Source organism: Monodon monoceros, unplaced genomic scaffold (genome assembly GCF_005190385.1).
Source record: "Monodon monoceros isolate NGI ecotype Baffin Bay Population unplaced genomic scaffold, NGI_Narwhal_1 Super_Scaffold_22, whole genome shotgun sequence".
NCBI lineage: Eukaryota > Metazoa > Chordata > Mammalia > Artiodactyla > Monodontidae > Monodon > Monodon monoceros.
Window position 1 is genome coordinate 108579581 of NW_021703779.1, and position 21359 is coordinate 108600939.

Below are 21359 nucleotides of genomic sequence, written 5' to 3' on the forward strand. Positions count from 1 at the left end.
ATAAAGACCCAAGGCAGCCAAAAATAAAAATAAATAATTTTTTTTAAAAAAGAATTACAAAGCTAGTAAGCAGCAGAGATAAGATTCAAACCCAGAGAGTCCAGTTCAAAACCTATGCTCTTCATCAATATGCTTTTTAAAAAAATTATTTTATTTATGGCTGCATTGGGTCTTCATTGCTGCACGCGGGCTTTCTCTAGTTGCTACTCTTCATTGCAGTGCGTGGGCTTCTCATTGAGGTGGCTTCTCTTTGTTGCAGAGCACGGGCACTAGGCGCCTGGGCTTCAGTAGTTGTGGCATGAGGGCTCAGTAGTTGTGGCTCGTGGGCTCTAGAGCGCAGGCTCAGTAGTTGTGGCACACGGGCTTTGTTGCTCTGCGGCATGTGGGATCTTCCTGGGCCAGGGCTCGAACCCATGTCCCCTGCATTGGCAGGCAGATTCTTAACCACTGCACCACCAGGGAAGCCCCATCAATATGCTTTAATGCTCCCCTTTTCTATAATAGATTACAGCAATGCCATGGGCTTGAAATTGTAAGGGTCTGATACCACAGCAATAATGACAGAAAGGTAGGGAGATACATGAGAGAGATTTAGGAAGTAGAACCGACAATGTGAGGGAATCACCGTAAAGCATAAAGGAGAGAGGAATCTAAGATGACTCAGACTTCTGACTTGACTAACTGGGTAGTTGATGGTGCCAGTCCCCCAGAAATGGGAAATACGGAATTCTGATAGAAAAGATAGGAATCACTGACCACTTCACAGTTGATGTGCCAGTGGGATAAAAAGGAACACCGGAAGGCAATCCGAGATACTAGTCTGGAGCTCAAGAAAGATCTGGGCTAGAGATATAGATTTTTGGAATTCTGATACAAGTGTTAAAGGCTTAGGAAGAGCACATGGGATAAACAAAGAGCACTGAGTACAGAACCTAAAGAACATCATCATTTAGGGAGTAAGCACAGAAGTCTCCAGCAGTGAAGACGTCGGAAGATGGTCATAAAGCTAAGATACCAGGAGAGTGGTGTCATGGAAGCCCAGGATGGAGTTTCAACCACGACAAAATTGTCTTTAATCGCACTAGAAAGTAGACTATATAAGGCCATGGAACATGTCTGTTTCATTCACCAATGTATCCCCACTGCCGAGAGGCCTGGCACATAGTAGATGGTCAAAGACATTCCCTGAATATGACTAAGAAGACAAACCAACAGTATCCAATACCACAGAGTTCTGAGAAGAAAAAGACAGAAGTGTCCGTTTTATTTAGCAACCTTGGGTGTCACTGATGATCTTGTCCAGAGTAGTTTCAGTGGAATGGTGGGGTGAAAGCAAAATGGGAGTGGCTTCGAAGAATAAATGCCAAGAATGTTTTCGTGTATTACTTTTCTACATTTTTTTTAATTAAAGGAAAATTCATCTTTTTAAGCAGGAAAATAAAACATGGCTTATTGTTGCAGAATTTGAAAAATCAATGCTATGACTTTTAGATTGTCCAGTAATTTCCTTTGCAACTAGTAATTTTTCAAATATAGCTATAAAATAGTTTTGCTATTACCACCAAATGTTTACATGGAGGCTGGCAAATCATTTTCTTACCTCAACAGTTAAAGGGCATTTGTGTAAAAAAATTCTTAAAAGTTGATGGGAGATGAGGAAGTTGCAGCCACTGACACAGCCCATTCTTGGATGAAACTCTGTTACGTAGGGAAGTAGGAACCCAGAGCTGCAATTACAAAGGGGCGCGGGGTGAAAGGGGATTTTCTCCATGGGCGGATCGCAAGGACCTAGCACGATGCTGGCCACTTCCCGGGCGGTCAATAAAGCCTTGAGCTGGCTGGCAGCAGGCTCGCAGGACGCTCTGCCCGGTCCCCAATAGCGCAGCACCCTCCCGCTAAGCTCACCCACCTGCGCCGCGAGGGAACCCGGGGGGCCGGGAGGACGGACGCTGGCGCGCCAGAGAGCTGAGGGGTGGGTGGGGTAAGCAAAGCGTAGTCCGCTGACAAGCTTTTATCTCCAGTCTCCCGCTTCCCAGCGGAACGCTCCCGAAGCGGCTCCTGTTTCTCGCACGCCTCGGGGCGGGCCGGAAGTGACGCACCTTGTCGCGCGTGATTGGCGGAAGCAGAAATTGCTTTGCGGCCGGCACGGAAACTGCTTTCCTTTCGGCTTCCGCTCCTGGCCCATGTGAGAGCCAGGCTGGTGAGATGAGCTCGAGTCGGGCTGCGGAGAGGTGAGGGGTAACGGAGGGGAAGAGTGGTCTGGGTTTCGTTGTGGGTCGGGTTCCCGGGCTTTTGAGAAATGGAGTCCGCCTTTTAGCTGGCGTCGGTTGTTCCCCTCCCAAGACTTCGCCATTCGTTACTATTTCCATGATCCATCCTTTAAAGCCCTTTTAATTTAATTTAATTCGCTCCCTCCACTCCCCGGCTTTTTAGTCTCATCCCTGTTGGTCCTGATGCGGCCTGTCCCTCTCCAGCTAAGTTAACGTGTTGCACTTTCCTTATCACGTGACTCCTTTTTCTGCAGCTGCTGGGGAGCATTTCAACCCTCCGCGCAGACAGTGACTGCGTTATAAAGTCCTCTTATCTTGGAAACCTTTGCTCACTGGAGTCATCCACAACATTTTCTGTGGCGTTTCATGCCTCCCGCCGGGGGAACTAAATATAATCTGTTTAGTAATGGGTACCTAGCAGAGTTTGACATATACCATTAGATAATGGTAGACTCTATAATTTGTTTCTGGGTACCAGTCTCCTAAGTTAAGCACCTACTTTGCCAAGCAAGCTCCAGCTGCTTTCTTCCAATTCCCCGTTTCCCTATTCCTGAGAACAAATGATCAAGATGTCACTTTTAAGTAAGCTTGCACCTTTACAGGTATCTTCCACGTGGAGGATTTAGAAATGTTGATTGTGATATTGCCTTGCCTCAAGGGCTAGCAACAGCGTCTTCTGCCACCTTACCTAGGGTCTGACATTTTTACAGCCTACGAGAGGTCAGTGGGAAATGGAGTGCCAATCAGTCACTGAAGAGTGTTAGATCTTTTTCATTTTCATGCAGTTCTGTATGGGTATTACTAACCAGTGCTCACCTCTTGCAGGTGATGCCTGCCTTATGCAGTCTAAATTTTATGTCTTGACAAATTTCCAAAGATGCTCACACTGCTTGGTTTGCACCTCTTCCAGGGGATAGGACTGTTCTGTACTAAGAACTGCAGTTATCTTTTAGAGATCATTTCAACATAAGAAAAATTGTTTCAAGTGATAATATTTCTCTTTTATCTCCTTTAGCAGCCTTCTGGCTTTAAACCAACAGGAAGAACTAGAGGATTTGCCAAGAGAGTACCCCTTGAGCACCAGTGAAGATGAGGTGGGTGACACCCACTAAACCGCCTTCTCCAATTTCCCTTCTGCCTCAAAATTAGGGTAGATGCCACATTTCCTGGAAAGAAAAGGGGTGACAACATTGTTTATACTTGCTCAGGTCTCACAAATAAATTAGTTACAGGTTTCCACCACTACCCAAATTAGAGTGTTCCTACGAAACTTTTCATGAGCTAAAATGGCATAAAGCAAAGAAGCTATTACCTTAGGACACATCTTGCTAATGGAAACACAAAATAAATCAAGATAAAGCATAGATGCTCATAGACAGTTCAAAGCTATGGCAGCTTGATGCTGAGGTGCTAAGTGTAGTTTCCAGGGAAGGGGCTTGGTGGTGCCGCTCTGAGTATGTGCTGCCTCTATAACAACTCACTGCAAAACAAATGCTAGACGCTATTTTCATTTTAAGGCTTTTTGTTTGTTTTTGTAAAAGCAAAAATCCTCTTCAGATTTTGTTCAGTTAGCAAAAGCAGGTACTAATGTAGGTCTTTTGTGAAAGTGAAGCGGCGTAAAGCAAAGCAAACTTTCAAAAAGCAGAGGATACCTATATTTAGTGTTTCATGTATATGATATTGTATTAAGTGCTATGGGAATTCCAAGATCGTATATAAGATACACTGTCCTCAGGTTGCTTAAGTTGAGTATATAAGACCAAAACACATGGTATTATATGATTTCCCTATTTCCCAAGTTTGGATTTCCATAGAGGGTTATTTGATTATCCGACTGAAATATACATATGCATAATTAAGCTGGGTCTCCAACAGCTGCTATAGGAATTCCAGCTTTTTATTCTCTTGACAAAACTACTTAAATTGGTTTTATTATGTCAGTTTCTGTGTCAGATCACACTGTATATTCTATACAGAAACATTATTCTCATGGCACTTTTCTTCTCAAAACAAGTTAAGACAGAGGCATGGCGTTAGCTCCTGGTTACTAAGGCTCTATGTTCCTTACAATGAGGGAGTTTGGCTTATTGAAGCATTTCTTTCCATTTGAGCTGGAATGCCTGCATGCCAGACCTCATCTGATTCACCAGTTCTCCACTGACCAAAAGAATGAGAGATTTTACATGGGCCTCAATTGCCATACTGTCTTTTCCCTCCCCTCATCATTCTGATGGTTTTTCCTTTTCTGTTTCCAGGGGGACAGTGATGGAGAAAGAAAGCATCAAAAGCTTCTGGAAGCAATCAGTTCACTTGATGGAAAGAATAGGTAACATTCCCTTCGATTTGGACAGGTTATAACTAGCTGATTCCATGAGACTTAGCTGCAGCTAACATTTATTGAGTGCCTAAGACAATGAAGATACAATTGTCAGAGCATGTACTTTGGAGACTGTAGGCAAGTTTCTTATCCTCTCTGCATGTCAGTTTCTTCAACTAGAAAATAAGATTGACATGTCCCAAAGTCACTCAGCTCGTAAGTGACAGATCTAGTATTCAAATCCAGATATGTTTGAATTCAAGTCCAATACCTTTCTCATTATGCCTACCTTGCATTGCCTTGTGTTTTTGAGGGGCTGAGCCTACATTAAGAGATGGTTAGACTACCATGTCCTGCTTAGGAACAGATTTCCTGGTTGCTTTGTGACAAAACCTGATTCTAGAATAGAAATGAAACCGAAGCATTGTTTGAAGAGAGAAGTGTTTGTTCCCCAGCAAAATGTATCCATTCTTTCTATATTCTGTTTTGCTTAATTTCAGGTGGAAATTGGCTGAGAGATCTGAGGCTAGTCTGAAGGTGTCAGAGTTCAGTGTCAGTTCTGAAGGTGAGTTAACCAGAGGAAACTATCTGCATGGAACTTGTGGAGTTCCAAAAGCATGATGGTCACTTCCCAGCGTTTTTGTTTTGTTTTGTTTTTTTTTTTTTTGCGGTACGCGGGCCTCTCATTGTTGTGGCCTCTCACTGTTGTGGCCTCTCCCGTTGCGGAGCATAGGCTCCGGACACACAGGCTCAGCGGCGGTGGCTCACGGGCCCAGCCGCTCCGCGGCATGTGGGACCCTCCCAGACCGGGGCGCGAACCCGTGTCCCCTGCATCGGCAGGTGGACTCTCAACCACTGCGCCACCAGGGAAGCCCCCAGCTGTTTTTGATGTGGTTAATGAATCATACCATAAACACTACCGTGCGAGGGGGTGAAGAAGGGTAGTCAGATGCTCTTGAATTTCTTCCATTTCTAGAAGAAAGCCAAAAGGCCACAGTCAGGGTCTCCCACTGAGCTTGATGAGCTACTTCTAGGATAGAGGGACGTGAATGAAGACAGCTGCCTCTCACGAGCTTAGTCATGTCCCTGATTTCATTTTTATTTGAGTTCTCACAGTGCATTGAGTTCAGACAGGCAGATAATCTCTCCTCTACTGCTGGAGCTCAGAGAAGTCAAGTTACCTACTCAAGGACCTTCACCCAGTACAGTGTTTCTCAAACTTTTTTCTTTATTGCTCCCCTGAGGAGCCTTTTTAGGCATTTCTTTTCCTCACTTCCTCTCTCCCTCCTCACCTACTCTGCCACCAGGAATAAGATTTTCTTAGGTAAGGCTGAGCTTTGGAGGGACACAAAACTAATACAGTCAGCCCTCTGTAACTGTGGGTTCTACATCTGTGGGTTCAACCAATGTAGATTGAAATTTTAAATTTCAAAATATTCCAAAAAGCAAAACTTGAGTTTATCCCGCATACCAGCAACTATTTATATCGAATTTACTTTGTATTAGGTATTATAAGTAATCTAGAGATGATTTAAAATATATGGGAAGGTGTGTATGGGTTATGTGCAAATATCAATGCTGTGCCATTTTATACAAAGGACTTGAGCATCCTTGGATTTCTGTATTCTTGGTGGGTCCTGGAACCAGTCCCCTGTACATGGATGCCAAGGGATGGCTGTATCTAAGTGGTTTTTTTTTTTTTTTTTTACCCCTGCCCACCGAAGAACCAGTTTTTACCCCTGGGTGGGGGAATGGTATCACCCCGATTGAGAATATATGATCTAGTAAGTGGCAGTGTTTTAACTTGATTTTATCTTGATAACAAGTCTAGATGCCAAATCTTTTCCACCATATTCACAGCTTACGCAGCTTGAACGAGTTATGTGCTTCTAGTAACCATTAACATAACCTCCCAGAACTGGTAACAATATATTCTTCCAAGCTTATCCATTTAGCAAATACTTACCGTGCCTCTACCATATATCAGTTTCTGGGACTACAGTTAGGAATAAGTCGCAACTTCGTGGAGCTTACATTCTAGTGCAGGGAGACAATAAGCGAATTACAACAGGATGATGCAGTCAAGTGACGTAAGTGGCTGCTTTCGGTTGGCTGGGCATGAAAAGCCTCTGAAGAGGCAAAATTTAAGCTGAGATCTGAATAACAAGAAAAGTCACCATGCAAAGATAGGGAGCAGTATTCCAGGCGAGGGGGCAGCTAGCGCAAATGCGCTAAGGAAGATACACGTTCAGCATGTTTGAAGAAGAGGAAGAAGGCCAGTGCGGCTGGAGCATTCTCCATCTGTGGATGACGTGAGGTTGGAGAGACAGACAGGGACCAAAGTATAATGGGGAGCCATTGGAGGATTTTCAGCAGGATCATGACGTGCTACGATTTACATTTTCAAAACACTCTGGCTGCTGTGTGAAGAATGAATTGAAGTGGGGCAAGACTGGAAGCAGAAAGACCAGGAGAAAAGCAAATAACTGTTTTAAATAGTTTTCTGTCTTCCACCTTCCAACACGTTTGGGAATGTAGGAAGGCAGTGGCGTCACTCTGGCTAGTGACTGAAGTAAGAGGACTATTCCTGCTTCCCTGCACACCTGCCTGTCTGCCAGCATTTTCTACTGAGGTCTCTCCCTATGTGATGTTGAGGTTTTGCCTCACTTCTCAGTCTGACCAGAAAGTTTGTCCTTTCTGCAGGATCAGGAGAAAAGCTGGTCCTTTCAGATCTGCTTGAGCCTGTTAAAACTTCATCCTCATTGGCTGCTGTGAAAAAGCAGCTGAATAGAGTCAAATCGAAGAAGACTGTGGAGTTACCCCTTCACAGAGAAGAGATTGAGCGGGTGAGTCAAAGAAAATGTGGTCCATTAAGGGGGAGAAATTGAACTGACAAGGAAAAATAGCGTAAGAAGAGAAGGGGGATGGCCTGAAAAATGGGAGGAAGGAAAGTTGTGGTTGCCTCACCCTGGAAAAGATTAAAACTGATCTCAGGGGAAGCATAGTCCTGAGAAGTAAGCAAGAGCTAATCTGTAGCATCCTGATTTCTTTCTTAAACTAAGAAACATGGCCTCTTAGTTTCCTGCTGGTCCTTTGAGTTTGATGCTTAATTTCATGGCTCTTTCTTTCTGTGTGCTTTGCCTGTTTAAGATCCACAGAGAAGTGGCATTCAATAAAACCTCACAAGTCCTCTCCAAATGGGATCCTGTCGTGCAGAAGAACCGGCAAGCAGAGCAGCTGGTTTTTCCCCTGAGCAAGCAGCAGTCCATCTTTGCTCCCATCGAACATGTGGTCAGTGGCTGGAAGGTAAGTGCAACACGAGGATAGCACACCTTGGAAAGTGAGATTGCACCGCGTGGACATTGCAGAGCCTGCAGTTGGTCTTGTTGGACACCTTAAGCCGAAATGGCAGCTGCAGTCATTTTAGTTGAGCGGTCAAAATGGGAGGGGGCGGGGGAGCAAGATTCGTAGCCAGTTGCCATAGCTCTGTCATCGCCCTTCCTCAGCTTCCTCAGCTTGGATTGTCCACTGCATGGTTATTTGCATGTGTTTGTGTGACCACATCTGATTGCCAATAGAGAAGGAACATAATGATGTTTTCTTTTTCACACACTGGATTCTTTTAAAAAAGCTTTTAAAGCCAACATTCTGACCTTGGGACGATCAGGAACCTGGCAGCATTAATGATGCCTTAGGAGGGATATATGAGCAGCAGAACCAAAGTTTGCTTGAAAAGGAATACCATATTAAAATATAGCAGATTGCTGTTAATGACTAGAAGTTTAGCAAGTAACTCATTATGACTGAGCTGCAGAAAATAAAAAAGGTATTTTAGCGCTGGGTTTCCCAAACAACGATCTCTGGCAGATGTTTCATCCGTCTGAAGTAAAAGGACAATTGTGAGTATGCTGGTGTAAGGTTGCCAGCTCTTTTTTATTATGAGGTTATTCTTTCCACTTTAATGGTGTTGAAATAGCTTTTCCTTTACAAAACGATGGTGGTAGTAAATGATGGGGTTGGGGGTGGAACGGTAGTTATGCCATTGGCAAAATTAAAAGTTAGTAATCCTGTGTTGGTCCCTAAAGTTTCAATTTTTAGTCTGAACAACTTCAGAACAGCTAGCCTTTCTTTTCCAATACACCATTGGTTATGCAGTCTATAATGTGGTGCTCTGTCTTTAGTAGAAAAATAGTCCAAAACATCAGTGCCCGAACCATGGATAGATGGCTTCTCTGCTTTCTATAAATCCAAAAATGGTGTCCTATGTGTCAGGAAGTTGAGGTAATTAAAGATCATCAAAGTAAACATGGCTTGCCGCCATAGCTAGAAATTGAGCAAGTCATTGCTCATTACGGGGATAAGCTCTGTTTCGGATACTGTTGTTGAAGTCACCACCATTCTCTTTCTAGGATGCTTCCTTTTCCACATGAAAAAGAGACCAGGTTTAAAGTGTGGCTGCAGGATGGAAGGGAGACTTTAGGGGGAAAAAATTGAGGTAATACAATTTGCAGGATTCAAAAATAAGTATAGAAAATACATAGAGAAAAGTCTGACCCCACCCTTGTCCTCCCATCTGTTCATTTTTACCTTCATACTCACCCAGAGATCACCACTTTTTTATACGTTTTTGTTGTTGTTAACTTAAGAGTTTTATGGATATATTTATGTTTACCTCATTTTTTTAATCAAAAAAGTAGTAGTACTACTACACACTGTTCTGCACCTTGCTTTTTCCAAATGCTGGTATGACCTTAGAGATGGCAGGTCAATGCGGAGTTGGTCATTACAGATGAGATGCGGGGGGGCGGGTTGCACTGAGAACGGCGTAGCCTCTGATCTCCAGAAACTCCCTGTGCGAGACAGAGTGGGGCCCAGATGCTGTACACAAACCTGCTGTACCATTCATTCTAAGGTTCATCTTTTTTTTTTTTTTTTGCGCGATACGTGGGCCTCTCACTGTTGTGGCCTCTCCCGTTGCGGAGCACAGGCTCCGGACGCGCAGGCTTAGCGGCCATGGCTCAGTGGCCATGGCTCACGGGCCCAGCCGCTCCGTGGCACGTGGGGTCTTCCCAGACCGGGGCACGAACCCGTGTCCCCTGCATCAGCAGGCGGGCTCTCAACCACTGCGCCACCAGGGAAGCCCTAAGGTTCATCTTTGAGAAATTACACCAACATGGCACAGAGAAGTCAGGGGGTCCTTTGTGGCTGGCAGTGCCTTAGAGGGCAAAGCCCAAGGACTAGCAATATACTGGTATTTCTGGAGATTAAGAATCCAAAATGTCTGCACTTGTAGTTTTGGTCCAGTTTCCTAAAATTCCGTTTGACTCTAGCTGAGAAGAATTAAAGGGGATAATGTGTGAGAAAGCATTTGTAAACTGTAAAGTGCTAGAAATGATGTGAGGTAACTTCCCACCACTCCCTCCTTCCCTCCACTGGCAGCCGACACTAGCATTTCCCAAAGTGTTCTCCTCAAAACCTTCTTTTCTCAGTATGCCCTGGGAGTGGGACTGGGTGGGGCGTTTGGTAGGGTTCCGTTGCTAGAAAATGCCACATGCCCCTACTGGAGATTGGCGGTCCACGGTGTATGCTAGACTTTTTTTTTTTTAATAAATTTATTTATTTATTTTTATTTTTGGCTGTTGTGTGTCTTCGTTGCTGCGCACAAGCTTTCTCTAGTTGTGGCAAGCAGGGGCTACTCTTCGTTGCAGTGCACGGGCTTCTCATTGTGGTGGCCTCTCGTTGTGGAGCACGGGCTCTAGGCGCGCAGGCTTCAGTAGTTGTGGCTCACGGACTCTAGAGCACATGCTCAGTAGTTGTGGCACACGGGCTTAGTTGCTCCGCGGCATGTGGGATCTCCCTGGGCCAGGGCTCGAACCCATGTCCCCTGCACTGGCTGGTAGATTCATAACCACTGCGCCACCAGGGAAGCCCCTACGCTGGCCTTTTAAAGGCTATGAAAAGATAGTAAAGAAACCCCTATGACTTACTCTAACCCAGGTAGGACAGGCTGATTTTATTAAAAATCGAACACATTGAATTTTAAACTTTTAAAAAATGAAGTAAATCTTGTCAGCTGCTGAGGAACATGCTTCGGGAAGAGCTGGTCTCCATTCTCTCACCTTCTTCCCCTACTGCCTTCCTGAAACTTCTCTCAGAAGGTGTTAGCAAGGGGCCTCCCAATAGCCAGATCCCAAGTCCTCTGCGTCTTCAGCCTATTTGACGCTATTAACACATCATGTGGTTAAAACTTCTCCCTTGGCTTCTGTGACGTAGTCCTGCTGTTGTTTTCTTGTCTGTTTTGCTTTTTATCTGACTCTCCTTAGTCCTTTTTATTCTTGCTCTGTAAACATGGTACAGATCACTCTCAACTCCTTTGAGTTCCAGACCCATTCCATATGACCAGCAGGCCTCACCTGGCTCTCCCCTGTGCACCTAAACTTCTCAACAACAAAGAAAGCCTGGCATTTTCCTTCCCCAGACCCTGAAGCTCTGTACCACGACCTTCATGCTGTAACTCAGTCAATGGCATAAGTCCTTCTCCCCTCAACTGCCAGCACCCCCAGCCCATGCAGGGGGTCTAGTCCTGTAGTTCTGTCTCTCTAATAACTCTCACATCCCTGGTTCCTCTCCTCATTTTCATTTGATACCTTCCATAGAACCCCTTACACAATCACCAGGATTTTGTCTCCAAAACACAAAACCGATTATCACTTCCCTGCTTAAAATCCTTCAAAAGGCTCTCCACTTACCGAATGAGACAGAAGTGCCTGGCATCTTAGCTACACTGGACAGTGCATTGTTCCCTGACATACCTTTGCTTTCCCTAGGTCTGTGTTTTTGCTTATACTCATCTCTCCATTTGGCTCTTTCCACCTCCTTGTAGAATTGTGCTTATGCCTCAAAGCCTAATTCAAAAAGTCTCTTCCTGGGGCTTCCCTGGTGGCGCAGTGGTTGAGAGTCCGCCTGCCGATGCAGGGGACACGGGTTCGTGCCCCAGTCCGGGAAGATCCCACGTGCCGCAAAGCGGCTGGGCCCGTGAGCCATGGCCGCTGAGCCTGCGCATCCGGAGCCTGTGCTCCGCAACGAGAGAGGCCACAACAATAAGAGCCCCGCGTACGCCCGCGTACCGCAAAAAAAAAAAAAAGTCTCTTCATTCCCCGAGCTGCCCCACCTCCTAATCAGAATTAATTGTTCCTTCCTCTGTGATTACTCCTGTGGTCTAATATTTAACCCATTATGTTGTTAGTGGTGCATATGTCTCTTTCCTCTGAAAGGCTATGAGCTCTATGAGGACAGGAACTATCTTAATTGTGTATTCCTAGCACCCTGCACAAGTGCCTGGAATGTAGCTGCAATCAATAAGTGTTTGTAAATTGAATTGAATTGGAGGGAGATTACAACATTGTAATATAAATCACTTTGTAGCCTGTGATTGATTACTACTGCAAATACTAAAAATGGAAGAACATGCACCTTTACTATTCAGTAGGTTTATGGTTAGATCAATAGTGCCGTGTAACGTGTGATGATGTGTGTTTATGCATTTGTCCAGATACTTGTAAGTTTTAACACTGACCGTGATGTACATGGCCGTTGAAGAAAGCCACATAAAATACGTGCATGAAGTTTGAAACTGGCTCTTGCCCCAGGCTGTCTTTGTGCCTTGCCAAAGTGGACCATGACACGATCAGCCTGATTATTTTAGCCATCCTCACAATATCAGTCAAGCAGCAAATGGGGTCTTTTGTTGACATGTAAAGTCACTGGTTCACAGTCCGTTCACTTCATCAGCGTAGACACCACCTAGTATGCAAAGTTAACTGGCGACTGAGGAGTTGGAGCCAAAGTTAGAAACTGATGAGAGTTAAATCTGAACTGTCAGGAAGCAGGCTAATTACCTGAAGGTCTTATTGTTAAAGGCAGTGTCTTTTTGTGCTCATCTTAAGACCTAACCTCCCCTTTTCTCTAGAAGTATTCTTAAAAGGAGGCTGATATGGATCTGAGGTCCCTAACTTTATGTTAAGAGTATTGTGCTTCAAATATACATAACAATACAGGGACCGTTTTGTTTTGCAACTCTTAAGACTGACAATTTGGTACTGCTGTTCCTCTCTCCTGCCAGCATTGACCTTAAGGGCATCCTGCTTTGATTCTTAAGAGGATGGTATTGTTTTACATACATTGGTAATCTGAACACAGAGTGATCCCCCCCCCCCCCGGTAATATTAGAGTAGCCTCGGAGTCCCCTTGCTGAAGTTGTCTTAAATCAGAATAAAAGTTAAGGCTTTATCTACACAGCTGAACAGCGAGCCTGGAACCCCCTTCTCTTGCTGTAACAGTCAATCCTATCCAGTTCGTGATTCCAATTATAATGTCATAGAGTATATGGCCATAGGATTGTAAAGAGGGAGACTCTAGGAGCATGATTTAAGACTTAGAGTGTTCTGTTACCTCCTTAAGGCAAGAACTCCCTTGGAGCAGGAGATTTTTAATCTCCTCCATAAGAACAAGCAGCCAGTGACAGACCCTTTACTGACTCCCATGGAAAAGGCCTCTCTCAAAGCCATGAGCCTGGAAGAGGTAAGTGTGCTAGGCCCTTTGATCCACCCAGACATGCTCTCTTTCTCCCAGCATTTGCCATCAAACCCAGGGGTCACTGTAAATGTCATTCATTATAGGTGAAGATGCGCCGAGCAGAGCTTCAAAGGGCCCGGGCCCTGCAGTCCTACTATGAGGCCAGGGCTCGAAGAGAGAAGAAAATCAAAAGCAAAAAGTAAGGAGGCCCCTGTGTACCGGCCTTGGGTTCCATGGAAGAAAGTGACGAGGAAGAATCGCGAGTCCTTAGGAGAGAACCTTGCCCATGGCGGCTGGGGTCATGTAGGAGAGGTCCCAAAGAGTAGTGACTAGCCTCTTTCTTTTTCAAACCAACCTCAGAGAGTTTTGCCTCCTTCAGTAGTACCTGCTCCTGTGGCTTTGGCTTTCCGTCTTGGTTTTGCTAAAAAGAGGACTGTTCAATTACTTTCTCTCCCTTCCAGGGTATCACACAGTGGTTCTGCCGAATGAGCTCTTGAGTTCTACAGCTGTGGAGGCCAGTAGGGCTTCCTTCCTGCCTTTTTGCCTCTTTGGATCCTATTCTGCTCTTCCCTTGTGTTCTAGAAGCAGAGGGGACTCTTTGCTCTGCAGAGGCCTGCCCTTGGGGGCTGCAGGGACTGAGAGTCCCGCGGGGCGTCGCATGTCTCAAGCTGGCTCCCTGCAGCCAGCTAGCTCTGTGATGTCCGTTCCATTCCCCCACATAGGGAAACCCCTTGTGTGGCGGGGCACTCGTGTGTGGCGCCAGTGGTTCAGCTAAATCTCTTCCCCCATACCCCTCTCTCATCCTATAGGTATCACAAACTTCTGAAGAAAGGAAAGGCCAAGCAAGCCCTAAAAGAGTTCGAGAAGCTGCGGAAGGTCAATCCTGCTGCAGCATTGGAAGAACTGGAAAAACTCGAAAAGGCCAGAATGATGGTGAGGCTGCCTCTGGCCTCCAACCCTTGAACCAACTTTCCCCGGAAAGCAATAAGGATCTCACTCTGCCCTTTCTTTCCAGGAGCGAATGAGCCTTAAGCACCAGAACAGTGGGAAATGGGCAAAGTCAAAGGCAGTTATGGCCAAATATGACCTGGAGGTAAGAGACCATCAGGGTAAGAGACCATCAGGGTGAGAGACCATCCAGGCTCGCTGTTCAGCTGTGTAGGTAAAGCCTTAACTTTTATTCTGATTTAAGACAACTTCAGCAAGAGGACTCTGAGGCTACTCTCTAATATTACCGGGGGGATCACTCTGTTCACATTACTGATATATGTAAAACAATACCATTCTCTTAAGAATCAGAGATGGAATTGGAGGAAAGAAAGGAAAATCCATAAGGATGCTAGCAGAAGCAGAGTTGGGAAAGAGCCATGAGGATGCTTGGAAAACCAGGACTCTAAAAAGGCATCAGAAAATCTCTTAAGGCAGAGAGGAAAATGACCAGGAACAAGGTGGAAAGGGAGAGATGAAAGGGAAGCAGCATTGAAGGCAAGTCCAGTTAAAGGGGAGAGGAGTTGTGTGTTTTTTTTAAAAAACCTTGTTTCACATGTTGATTCCTTGAGGACAAAGAATTTGTCTTCCGTTTTATTCCATAGCTGTTAACACAGTGGTGTATGTGCAGTTTGAACAGTAGGTACCAGTAAGAAATACTTAAGTCAGATTGAGAGGAGGCAGCTCTAAGAAATGGACCAAGAAAGGTGTTACTGTGGTCACTAATGACAAGGTGCTCGTGCCGTGACCCTTTCCTCCAGGCTCGCCAGGCTATGCAGGAACAGTTGGCCAGGAACAAAGAGCTGATGCAGAAGATCCAGGCGGCCTCCGAGAGTGCGGAAGAGGAGGGAGGTGCGGAGGAAGAGGGTGAACCCTTTGTCCCTGACGTGGTGAATGAGGTGCAGGTGAAGGCAGACACACCGAACCCCTGGATGTTCAGGAATCACTCAGGTGACACAAAAGAGGCTGAGGTCCAGGGGGACCCTGAAGAACTTGCAGAGCCTGCAGCCCAGGAGGCTCCTGAAAGTGAGGAAGAAGGACCAGTGGTGGCGGAAGAAATTCTGTTGAAAGAATTTAAGGAAAGGCGATCACTTAGACAAAAGTCTCGGCTCAACCAGATCGCCAAGCCGGTGGGCAGTCAAGAAGCAAAAGGTGAGCAGTGGTGGACCAGAGGGGAGGAGTGCCTAGTGCTGGTGCTCTTGGCAGACTGAGAGGGAAGCCGGGTCCACCCACCTGTGTCACAGAGTGATTAGGCTCTAGGTACTTTCAAGAGAGTGCCCTGGGTCCCTGAAGAGAAAACAGATTTGTCATGACCATTCTCCTTCAAAGGCATTTAATAAGCAGGCATCTGCATGGCTCTAGAGTGTGTGTCCAGTCTTCAGAAAGACAGAAGTACACCATCCTTGAAGGAAGGGCAGGAGTTAACATCACTGGTACCCACAAGCCAGTGAGAAGTACATGTGGTGGACTGGCAAATCTGAAAGTTGTTCACACCCACAGACACAGAGGCGTATTTTGAGACATTATGAAGTGTCTTCAAATCATCGCTGCAGTTGTCTGTCGATATGTTGATAATGGGGTGTGATTTTCTTGATAGGAATGAATGACTCCACAAGGTACAGGGTAAATTAGAATTGTTACGCCATGCTCAGACTCGATTTGCATGTTATATATTAATTAGCAGCCTTAGCACCCTTGAGGCAGGTCAGAGTTCCCATTCCGGGGACAAAGCCTTATAAAGCCTGCTTAGGAAACTAACTGCCTTCAGAAATCACCTGAATCTGGACAGATTCTTGGGTCCGATTATATTTCCTAGAGGAATAATGAATGCATTTACACGACAGCACGAATCTTTTTCAGTGGCAAAAAAAAAGTTTGTTTTTAGAGCTGTCATTTAGAATGTATTGGAGGACCTTTGCTTAGGGTTTTCAGCTAAAGACTTCTGGGATTAATAATTGCAAGCAGTCGCTTCCGAGAGGATTGTAGAAAGCAGCACCGCAGGCCGAGATGGTTCCTCCCAAGCCCCCTCAAAAGCTGCCCATCTAGTGAAATGTGTAGAACAGTTGGTTGCGGAATGAAAGGTGGATTTGGACTTCCTTGGATGATAAATAGAATGATCCCAAACCTTTGGGGAAATAGTATCCTAAAATAGTGGGAAGGCATGGACCCCAAACAAGATGAGCAAGGAAAGTTAGTCCTTGAAAATAAACATGCATGTCCTCAGGCCAGATCTAAGTAGCTTCTTCCAGTGGCTTCAAGCCAGAGCTAGAGAGCAGGATGAACTTGGGAATGGAGGCAACTTGAGTCAACACAAGGGACAGTTTAAAAGCATGTCACGGCTGTGTTTCCCTCGGGGCTCTCAGAGACTAGCAGTATTTGCTCAGATGATGCTCGTGGCTGGAAAGTGCGAGCTACTTGACTCTGCCACAGCAGATTGTGAAATGCTGCTTTAAGATAAAACAATGCTGGATACAGTTTTTACAAGTAGGAAATTACAGTGTAAATTACAAATTAGAAATCACAATTTTTTAGCGATTACAAATAATAAATGACAATGAAGTTGAATTTAGAGGCCACTGGCTAAAACAGCTCTTTTAATACAAATTTGGAATTTGGGGTGATCTTCCCAAGCAGAGTTTACGGGGAAATAAGCCACAGCTCCAGTTATACAGTGAGTCATTGGCAAAGCTGGGAATAGGACCCGGACATCTGCTTCCCAACATGCAGCTTTTAACTCCTAAACTCCATTGTCCACGACTTGACAGGTAATGATTAGTGAACTTGCCAGGAGATCCAGCGAATGGCATCTTCTCTTACCCATTTGTCCCCGTTAGCATGTCTCCCATGGTGCCCAGCGCCCAGCGAGAGGTCAGTAGACGCTTGTTGACAAGGCAGCTCCCACCCTACTTTTCCGACAGCTTTCATTTCTTCCCCCAGACCTTAGCAGCCAGGAGGTGCTGTCTGAATTGAGGGCACTGTCTCAGAAACTCAACAGGGAGAGCCATCAGTCCAGGAAGCAAGAACTGAGTTCAACGAGGACAGTTCTGGCGGTCCAGAGAGAGGAACCTGCCGGGGAGGAAGAGGAGCCTCTGTTGCTGCAGAGGCCGGAGAGAGCACGAACTCTGGACGAACTGGAGGAGCTGGGCAAAAAAGGATGTTTTCAAAACAAGGAGCTTCCCAGAGTTGCGGTAGAAGGGCAGCAGTTGGAGAGGAACCCAAGTAATCATCTTGGTGTCCCCAAGGAGAAGAAAAGGAAGGAGCAAATGATTGATCTCCAGAACCTCCTGACCACAAAATCTCCTTCCATGAAGTCCTTGGCAGTTCCCACGACAGTAGAGGAGCTGGTGAGCAGAGCCAGGGTCGTGGGCCATTGGGGGGTATCAAAGCTGGTGTGGAAAGTGTCCTTCCTCCGCGAGGAATAGAATCAGTGAAGTTCTGTGCTGGGGGCACATGGCGGCAGTTAAGAGGTCTGGAGTAGTATGGGCCCGGCTTGTCCCAGTGACAGTTTCGTAGATGCAAATTTGTGAGTGCCGCTGAGACTCCCTCGCCTTAAATTCTGAGCCACCAAATCCTCCCTGGGGTGACTCTAAAGCCCTCAGAGGAAAGAGGGAGTCACTCAGAGCTCTGACCAGATGCCAGGCAGGACAACTCAAAGGTGAGTCAGTGAGCTGTTGACAATATTTTGCTCTACTCGGTGGGATCTCGAATGATCCGGGGGGGGGAGGGACTCCCCGATTAAGTCACTGAAACTGCTCAAGTGAGGAGCCCTGGTGCCTGTCTTTTCAGAGATATAAGCTGGAGGACCCCCACATTCTGGCCAGGCCCACTTGGAGCTCCCCCTCCTAACACAGGCCATTCCTTCCTCTACCCTGCAGTGTCCTTATTGAAAGTTTAAAATTGTGTCATATGATAATGAGCTAGGGATATTTACCCTAGAGAGAAGATTGGAGCTTGATTGGCTGCTGATGGGTTTGTAGTGCAAGACCATCATTGTTCCGCACTTCCCCCTAGGGGGCGCTAAAATGTCACGACCCAGCAGTTGAGCGGTCTTGCCACGAACCTCGGCTCAGGAGGCAAGCTGTAGCTGTTGTTCATTTCTTCCCAGGAAGATGAAGAGAGAGATCAAAGGCAGATGATAAAGGAAGCTTTTGCTGGGGATGATGTCATCAGAGACTTCTTGAAAGAGAAGAGGGAAGCTGTGGAGGCGAGTAAGCCGAAGGATGTGGACCTGACTCTGCCTGGCTGGGGCGAGTGGGGTGGTGTGGGCCTGAAGCCCAGTGCCAAGAAGAGACGCCGGTAAGAACAGGGAAGAAAGCCTGTTAGAAGGGCACCAGGTTCTCCCACTTGACCCTCATGTGTCCTCTCTGCCCTTTTGACTAAGTCCTTAATGCTCTTAGTCAGACGTCCTGCCGTTCTGCTTTCCAGGTTTCTCGTTAAAGCCCCTGAGGGTCCTCCAAGGAAAGACAAGAATTTGCCAAATGTGATTCTCAATGAGAAGCGGAACATCCATGCAGTGGCTCATCAGGTGAGGGATAGAGAGCCCTTTAGCAACCTCCTCTTTTCTGCCTGGCTCTCCTGCTTGGGAGGAGCGTTCTGGTGCTCTGTGGTCAAGAGGGATGTGTGATCTTGGCCACAGAATCGGATCTATTTTTGTTTTCACTGGCTCTGAGATGAATAATTCCAAACTGACTCTGCTGTTTTAATTACTGGCTGGGAAAGTTAAAACTTAAAGGATAATCTTTGCAGCAATGGTGAGGCCCCCAAATCTGCATTTTCAGCTAGGACCCCCAGATAATGCTGATGCAAATGGGTCTCAGCAAACTAAGAATTGCCATTCTGCAGGCTTTTGTTTATAGTCCAGGTAATGTTCAGAGGCTATAGGTTTAAGCTGCATCTTAAGAAAAATGAAGATCAACCAGTACTTGTTCAGGACAATGAAAAGATTTAAAATTGTGTCGTGTGATAATGAGCTAGGGATGTTTACCCAGGAGAGGAGCAGATTTGAGCATGATCATGGTCTTCCAGTATAATGAAGGCTGTCGTGTGGAAGTCACATAAAGTAGAAGTTAGAGGAAAGGCAGAGTTCAAGGAAAAACTTTCTGCCGGTCAGAAGAGAGAAGGGGTTGCTCTGGGGTTGTGAGCATGTGTAAAAGGGACTTGGGAATGAGACTGGACTCGGTGACCTTTATGTTCCCTTCAGTTCTGAAAGTCTGTGGCCCTGTGATCTGTCCCCAGCCGGTTTAATATTGAAATGAGTTGTATTTTTCCTTCTGAAGTGGGGGAGGGCTATTTAATAGGCACAGAAGAGAGGAGAAAATATCATTTCAGTAATACTCTGTTGATCTTATTTTGCTGCATAAATTGAATTGTAATCCCAATTGAGGATATATAACCAGAAAATAGGCAATGAACAAGCAGTTATGGGATAAGAGGGAGAGAAAAGGGGTGCTTCACCGGGCCCGGATTCTAGGCGAAGGGCAGAGTAGAGACCTCAATAAAGATCACCTTTCCCTTCCAGGAATCTTAACTATTTGTTTTTTAATACAGTCACAGTAAATTGACAAATAACTTTCCAAGAATCTCCCTTGATTTTCTTCATCTTTTTAATAAGCTATATATACTTCAGGTCCCAGCATGCAATAGAATAAAGCACTTTGAGCCAAAGGGGGAAAAACCTCCCAAGACTGCATATTTTGTGCAGGTGTTTTTTTCTGTTCTTTTGCTCTGGGTGACATGCACAGATCTAGCTGTCAACCCCACTAAGACCCTCCCTTAACCTAAAGAATCTGTGTCCTTCACCACCACCAGGACTGCCCGGCAGTACTCAGTTTCTCTTGAGTGTTCCATTGAGTATCTCTAGAGACTACTGATTGTAACTTACCCGTTTTTCTGCTTACATCTTTTTGCTCCCCTTTGGCCATTGGGGAGGTGTTTAAAGATTATTTATATGTCTGAAGGTAGCGCTTTGGTGGAGTGAAGAAGAATCCTGGGCAAGGAAATGAGACTTGGGAAGAGCATGAAGCTAAGTGTAATAGCCTGGTAGAGTTCAGGATTCAGGAGTAAATCTTTGGGTTCCGTAAAACATCAATCCTGTGAATCAAGGGGAGGAAAGGAAGGGATTAAGAGCATGAAGAGGGTAGGAGAGTCACAGAGATACACCAATACTCAGATGTGTCTTGCAGTCACAATGTTGTATAGGGAGACCCACTAGGGGCCAGCAACCTGCAGCTCCTGTAGTGTTCCTATAGCTGCAGGGGCCTTGTTGGGATGGTTTTTCAATCCCTAGATTGTTGTGTAAGCCTGGGGGAAGGGAGGTTCTAATCCAAATTAGGCCCCTCTACTCCCATATGCCATCAAGCAGATTGGCACTCCTAAGGTTGGATGGGGGCATGGGGATACCTTAGCCTCTCAGAGGCTTCACTCACTGCAACCATTGTGTAGAACTATGGCCTATGTGCTAAAACTACCTGACCAGGTGCCATTAGAGTTTACAGGCCTGGCTCATGCCACATCACTCTGCCTTCCTTTCTAGGTGCGGATGCTTCCATATCCATTCACACACCATCAGCAATTTGAAAGGACCATTCAGACCCCTATAGGATCTACGTGGAACACCCAGAGGTCCTTCCAAAAGCTGACTATGCCCAAGGTTGTCACCAAGCCAGGCCATATCATTAAGCCTATAAAAGCAGAGGATGTGGGCTACCGGTCTTCCTCAAGGTCGGACCTCTCTGTCGTACAGAGAAATCCAAAACGACTCTCCATACGTCACAAAAAACAGCTGAAGAAAATCTCTGTAGATTGAGTTGCTGGAGTAGTGACACCTTGGTGCCTGTAACTGGGAGCCCTGACTGCTCCTCCATTGGTCCGGTTTTACTCCGAGCTGCAGGATCAGTTCCAAAACTGGCTTAGCACACCGTGGGTGTAGTTAAGCCACATTTTAGAAATAAAGGCGTTCTTTTAATCTATTTAACTGGAGTGTGTTCTGTGTTGTTTCCCATTTCCTTCAAGTTAGACAAGACACCTTTGGATGCTCCTCATTGCATTTCTCTAGTCGCACTTGTCAGGGGACCTTATTTTCTTACCAAGGACTATGTTGTCCTAAATTGGACTGGAGGGAAGTTACCCTAGCCTACAACCTTAAATCCATCACATCGGATATAACCATAAACAACCAGTTTAAAGAGTCAGGGATAGTAATTAAATACTGT

The 21359-nt window shown here is 45.7% G+C and overlaps 1 protein-coding gene across 2 annotated transcripts; it reads left to right on the plus strand.

The window, feature by feature from the left end:
- Nucleotides 1-2152: 2152 nt before the first annotated feature.
- Nucleotides 2153-21126, plus strand: UTP14A (UTP14A small subunit processome component). 2 transcript variants are annotated; one of them, XR_003796436.1, is made up of 15 exons: nt 2153-2231; nt 3286-3364; nt 4526-4596; nt 5088-5152; nt 7291-7433; nt 7738-7893; nt 13048-13167; nt 13266-13360; nt 13971-14094; nt 14177-14254; nt 14910-15300; nt 17086-17492; nt 18254-18352; nt 18574-18673; nt 20681-20930. XR_003796436.1 is itself a non-coding variant. In XM_029241207.1 (15 exons), the coding sequence occupies exons 1-15, from the start codon at nt 2206-2208 to the stop codon at nt 20951-20953; spliced, it is 2319 nt and encodes a 772-aa protein (XP_029097040.1). In that variant the 5' UTR covers nt 2153-2205; the 3' UTR covers nt 20954-21126. The 2 variants fall into 2 exon arrangements, 1 of the variants encoding a protein (XP_029097040.1); XM_029241207.1 differs by having other exon boundaries at nt 18254-18444; nt 20681-21126.
- The last annotated feature ends 233 nt before the right edge of the window (nt 21127-21359 follow it).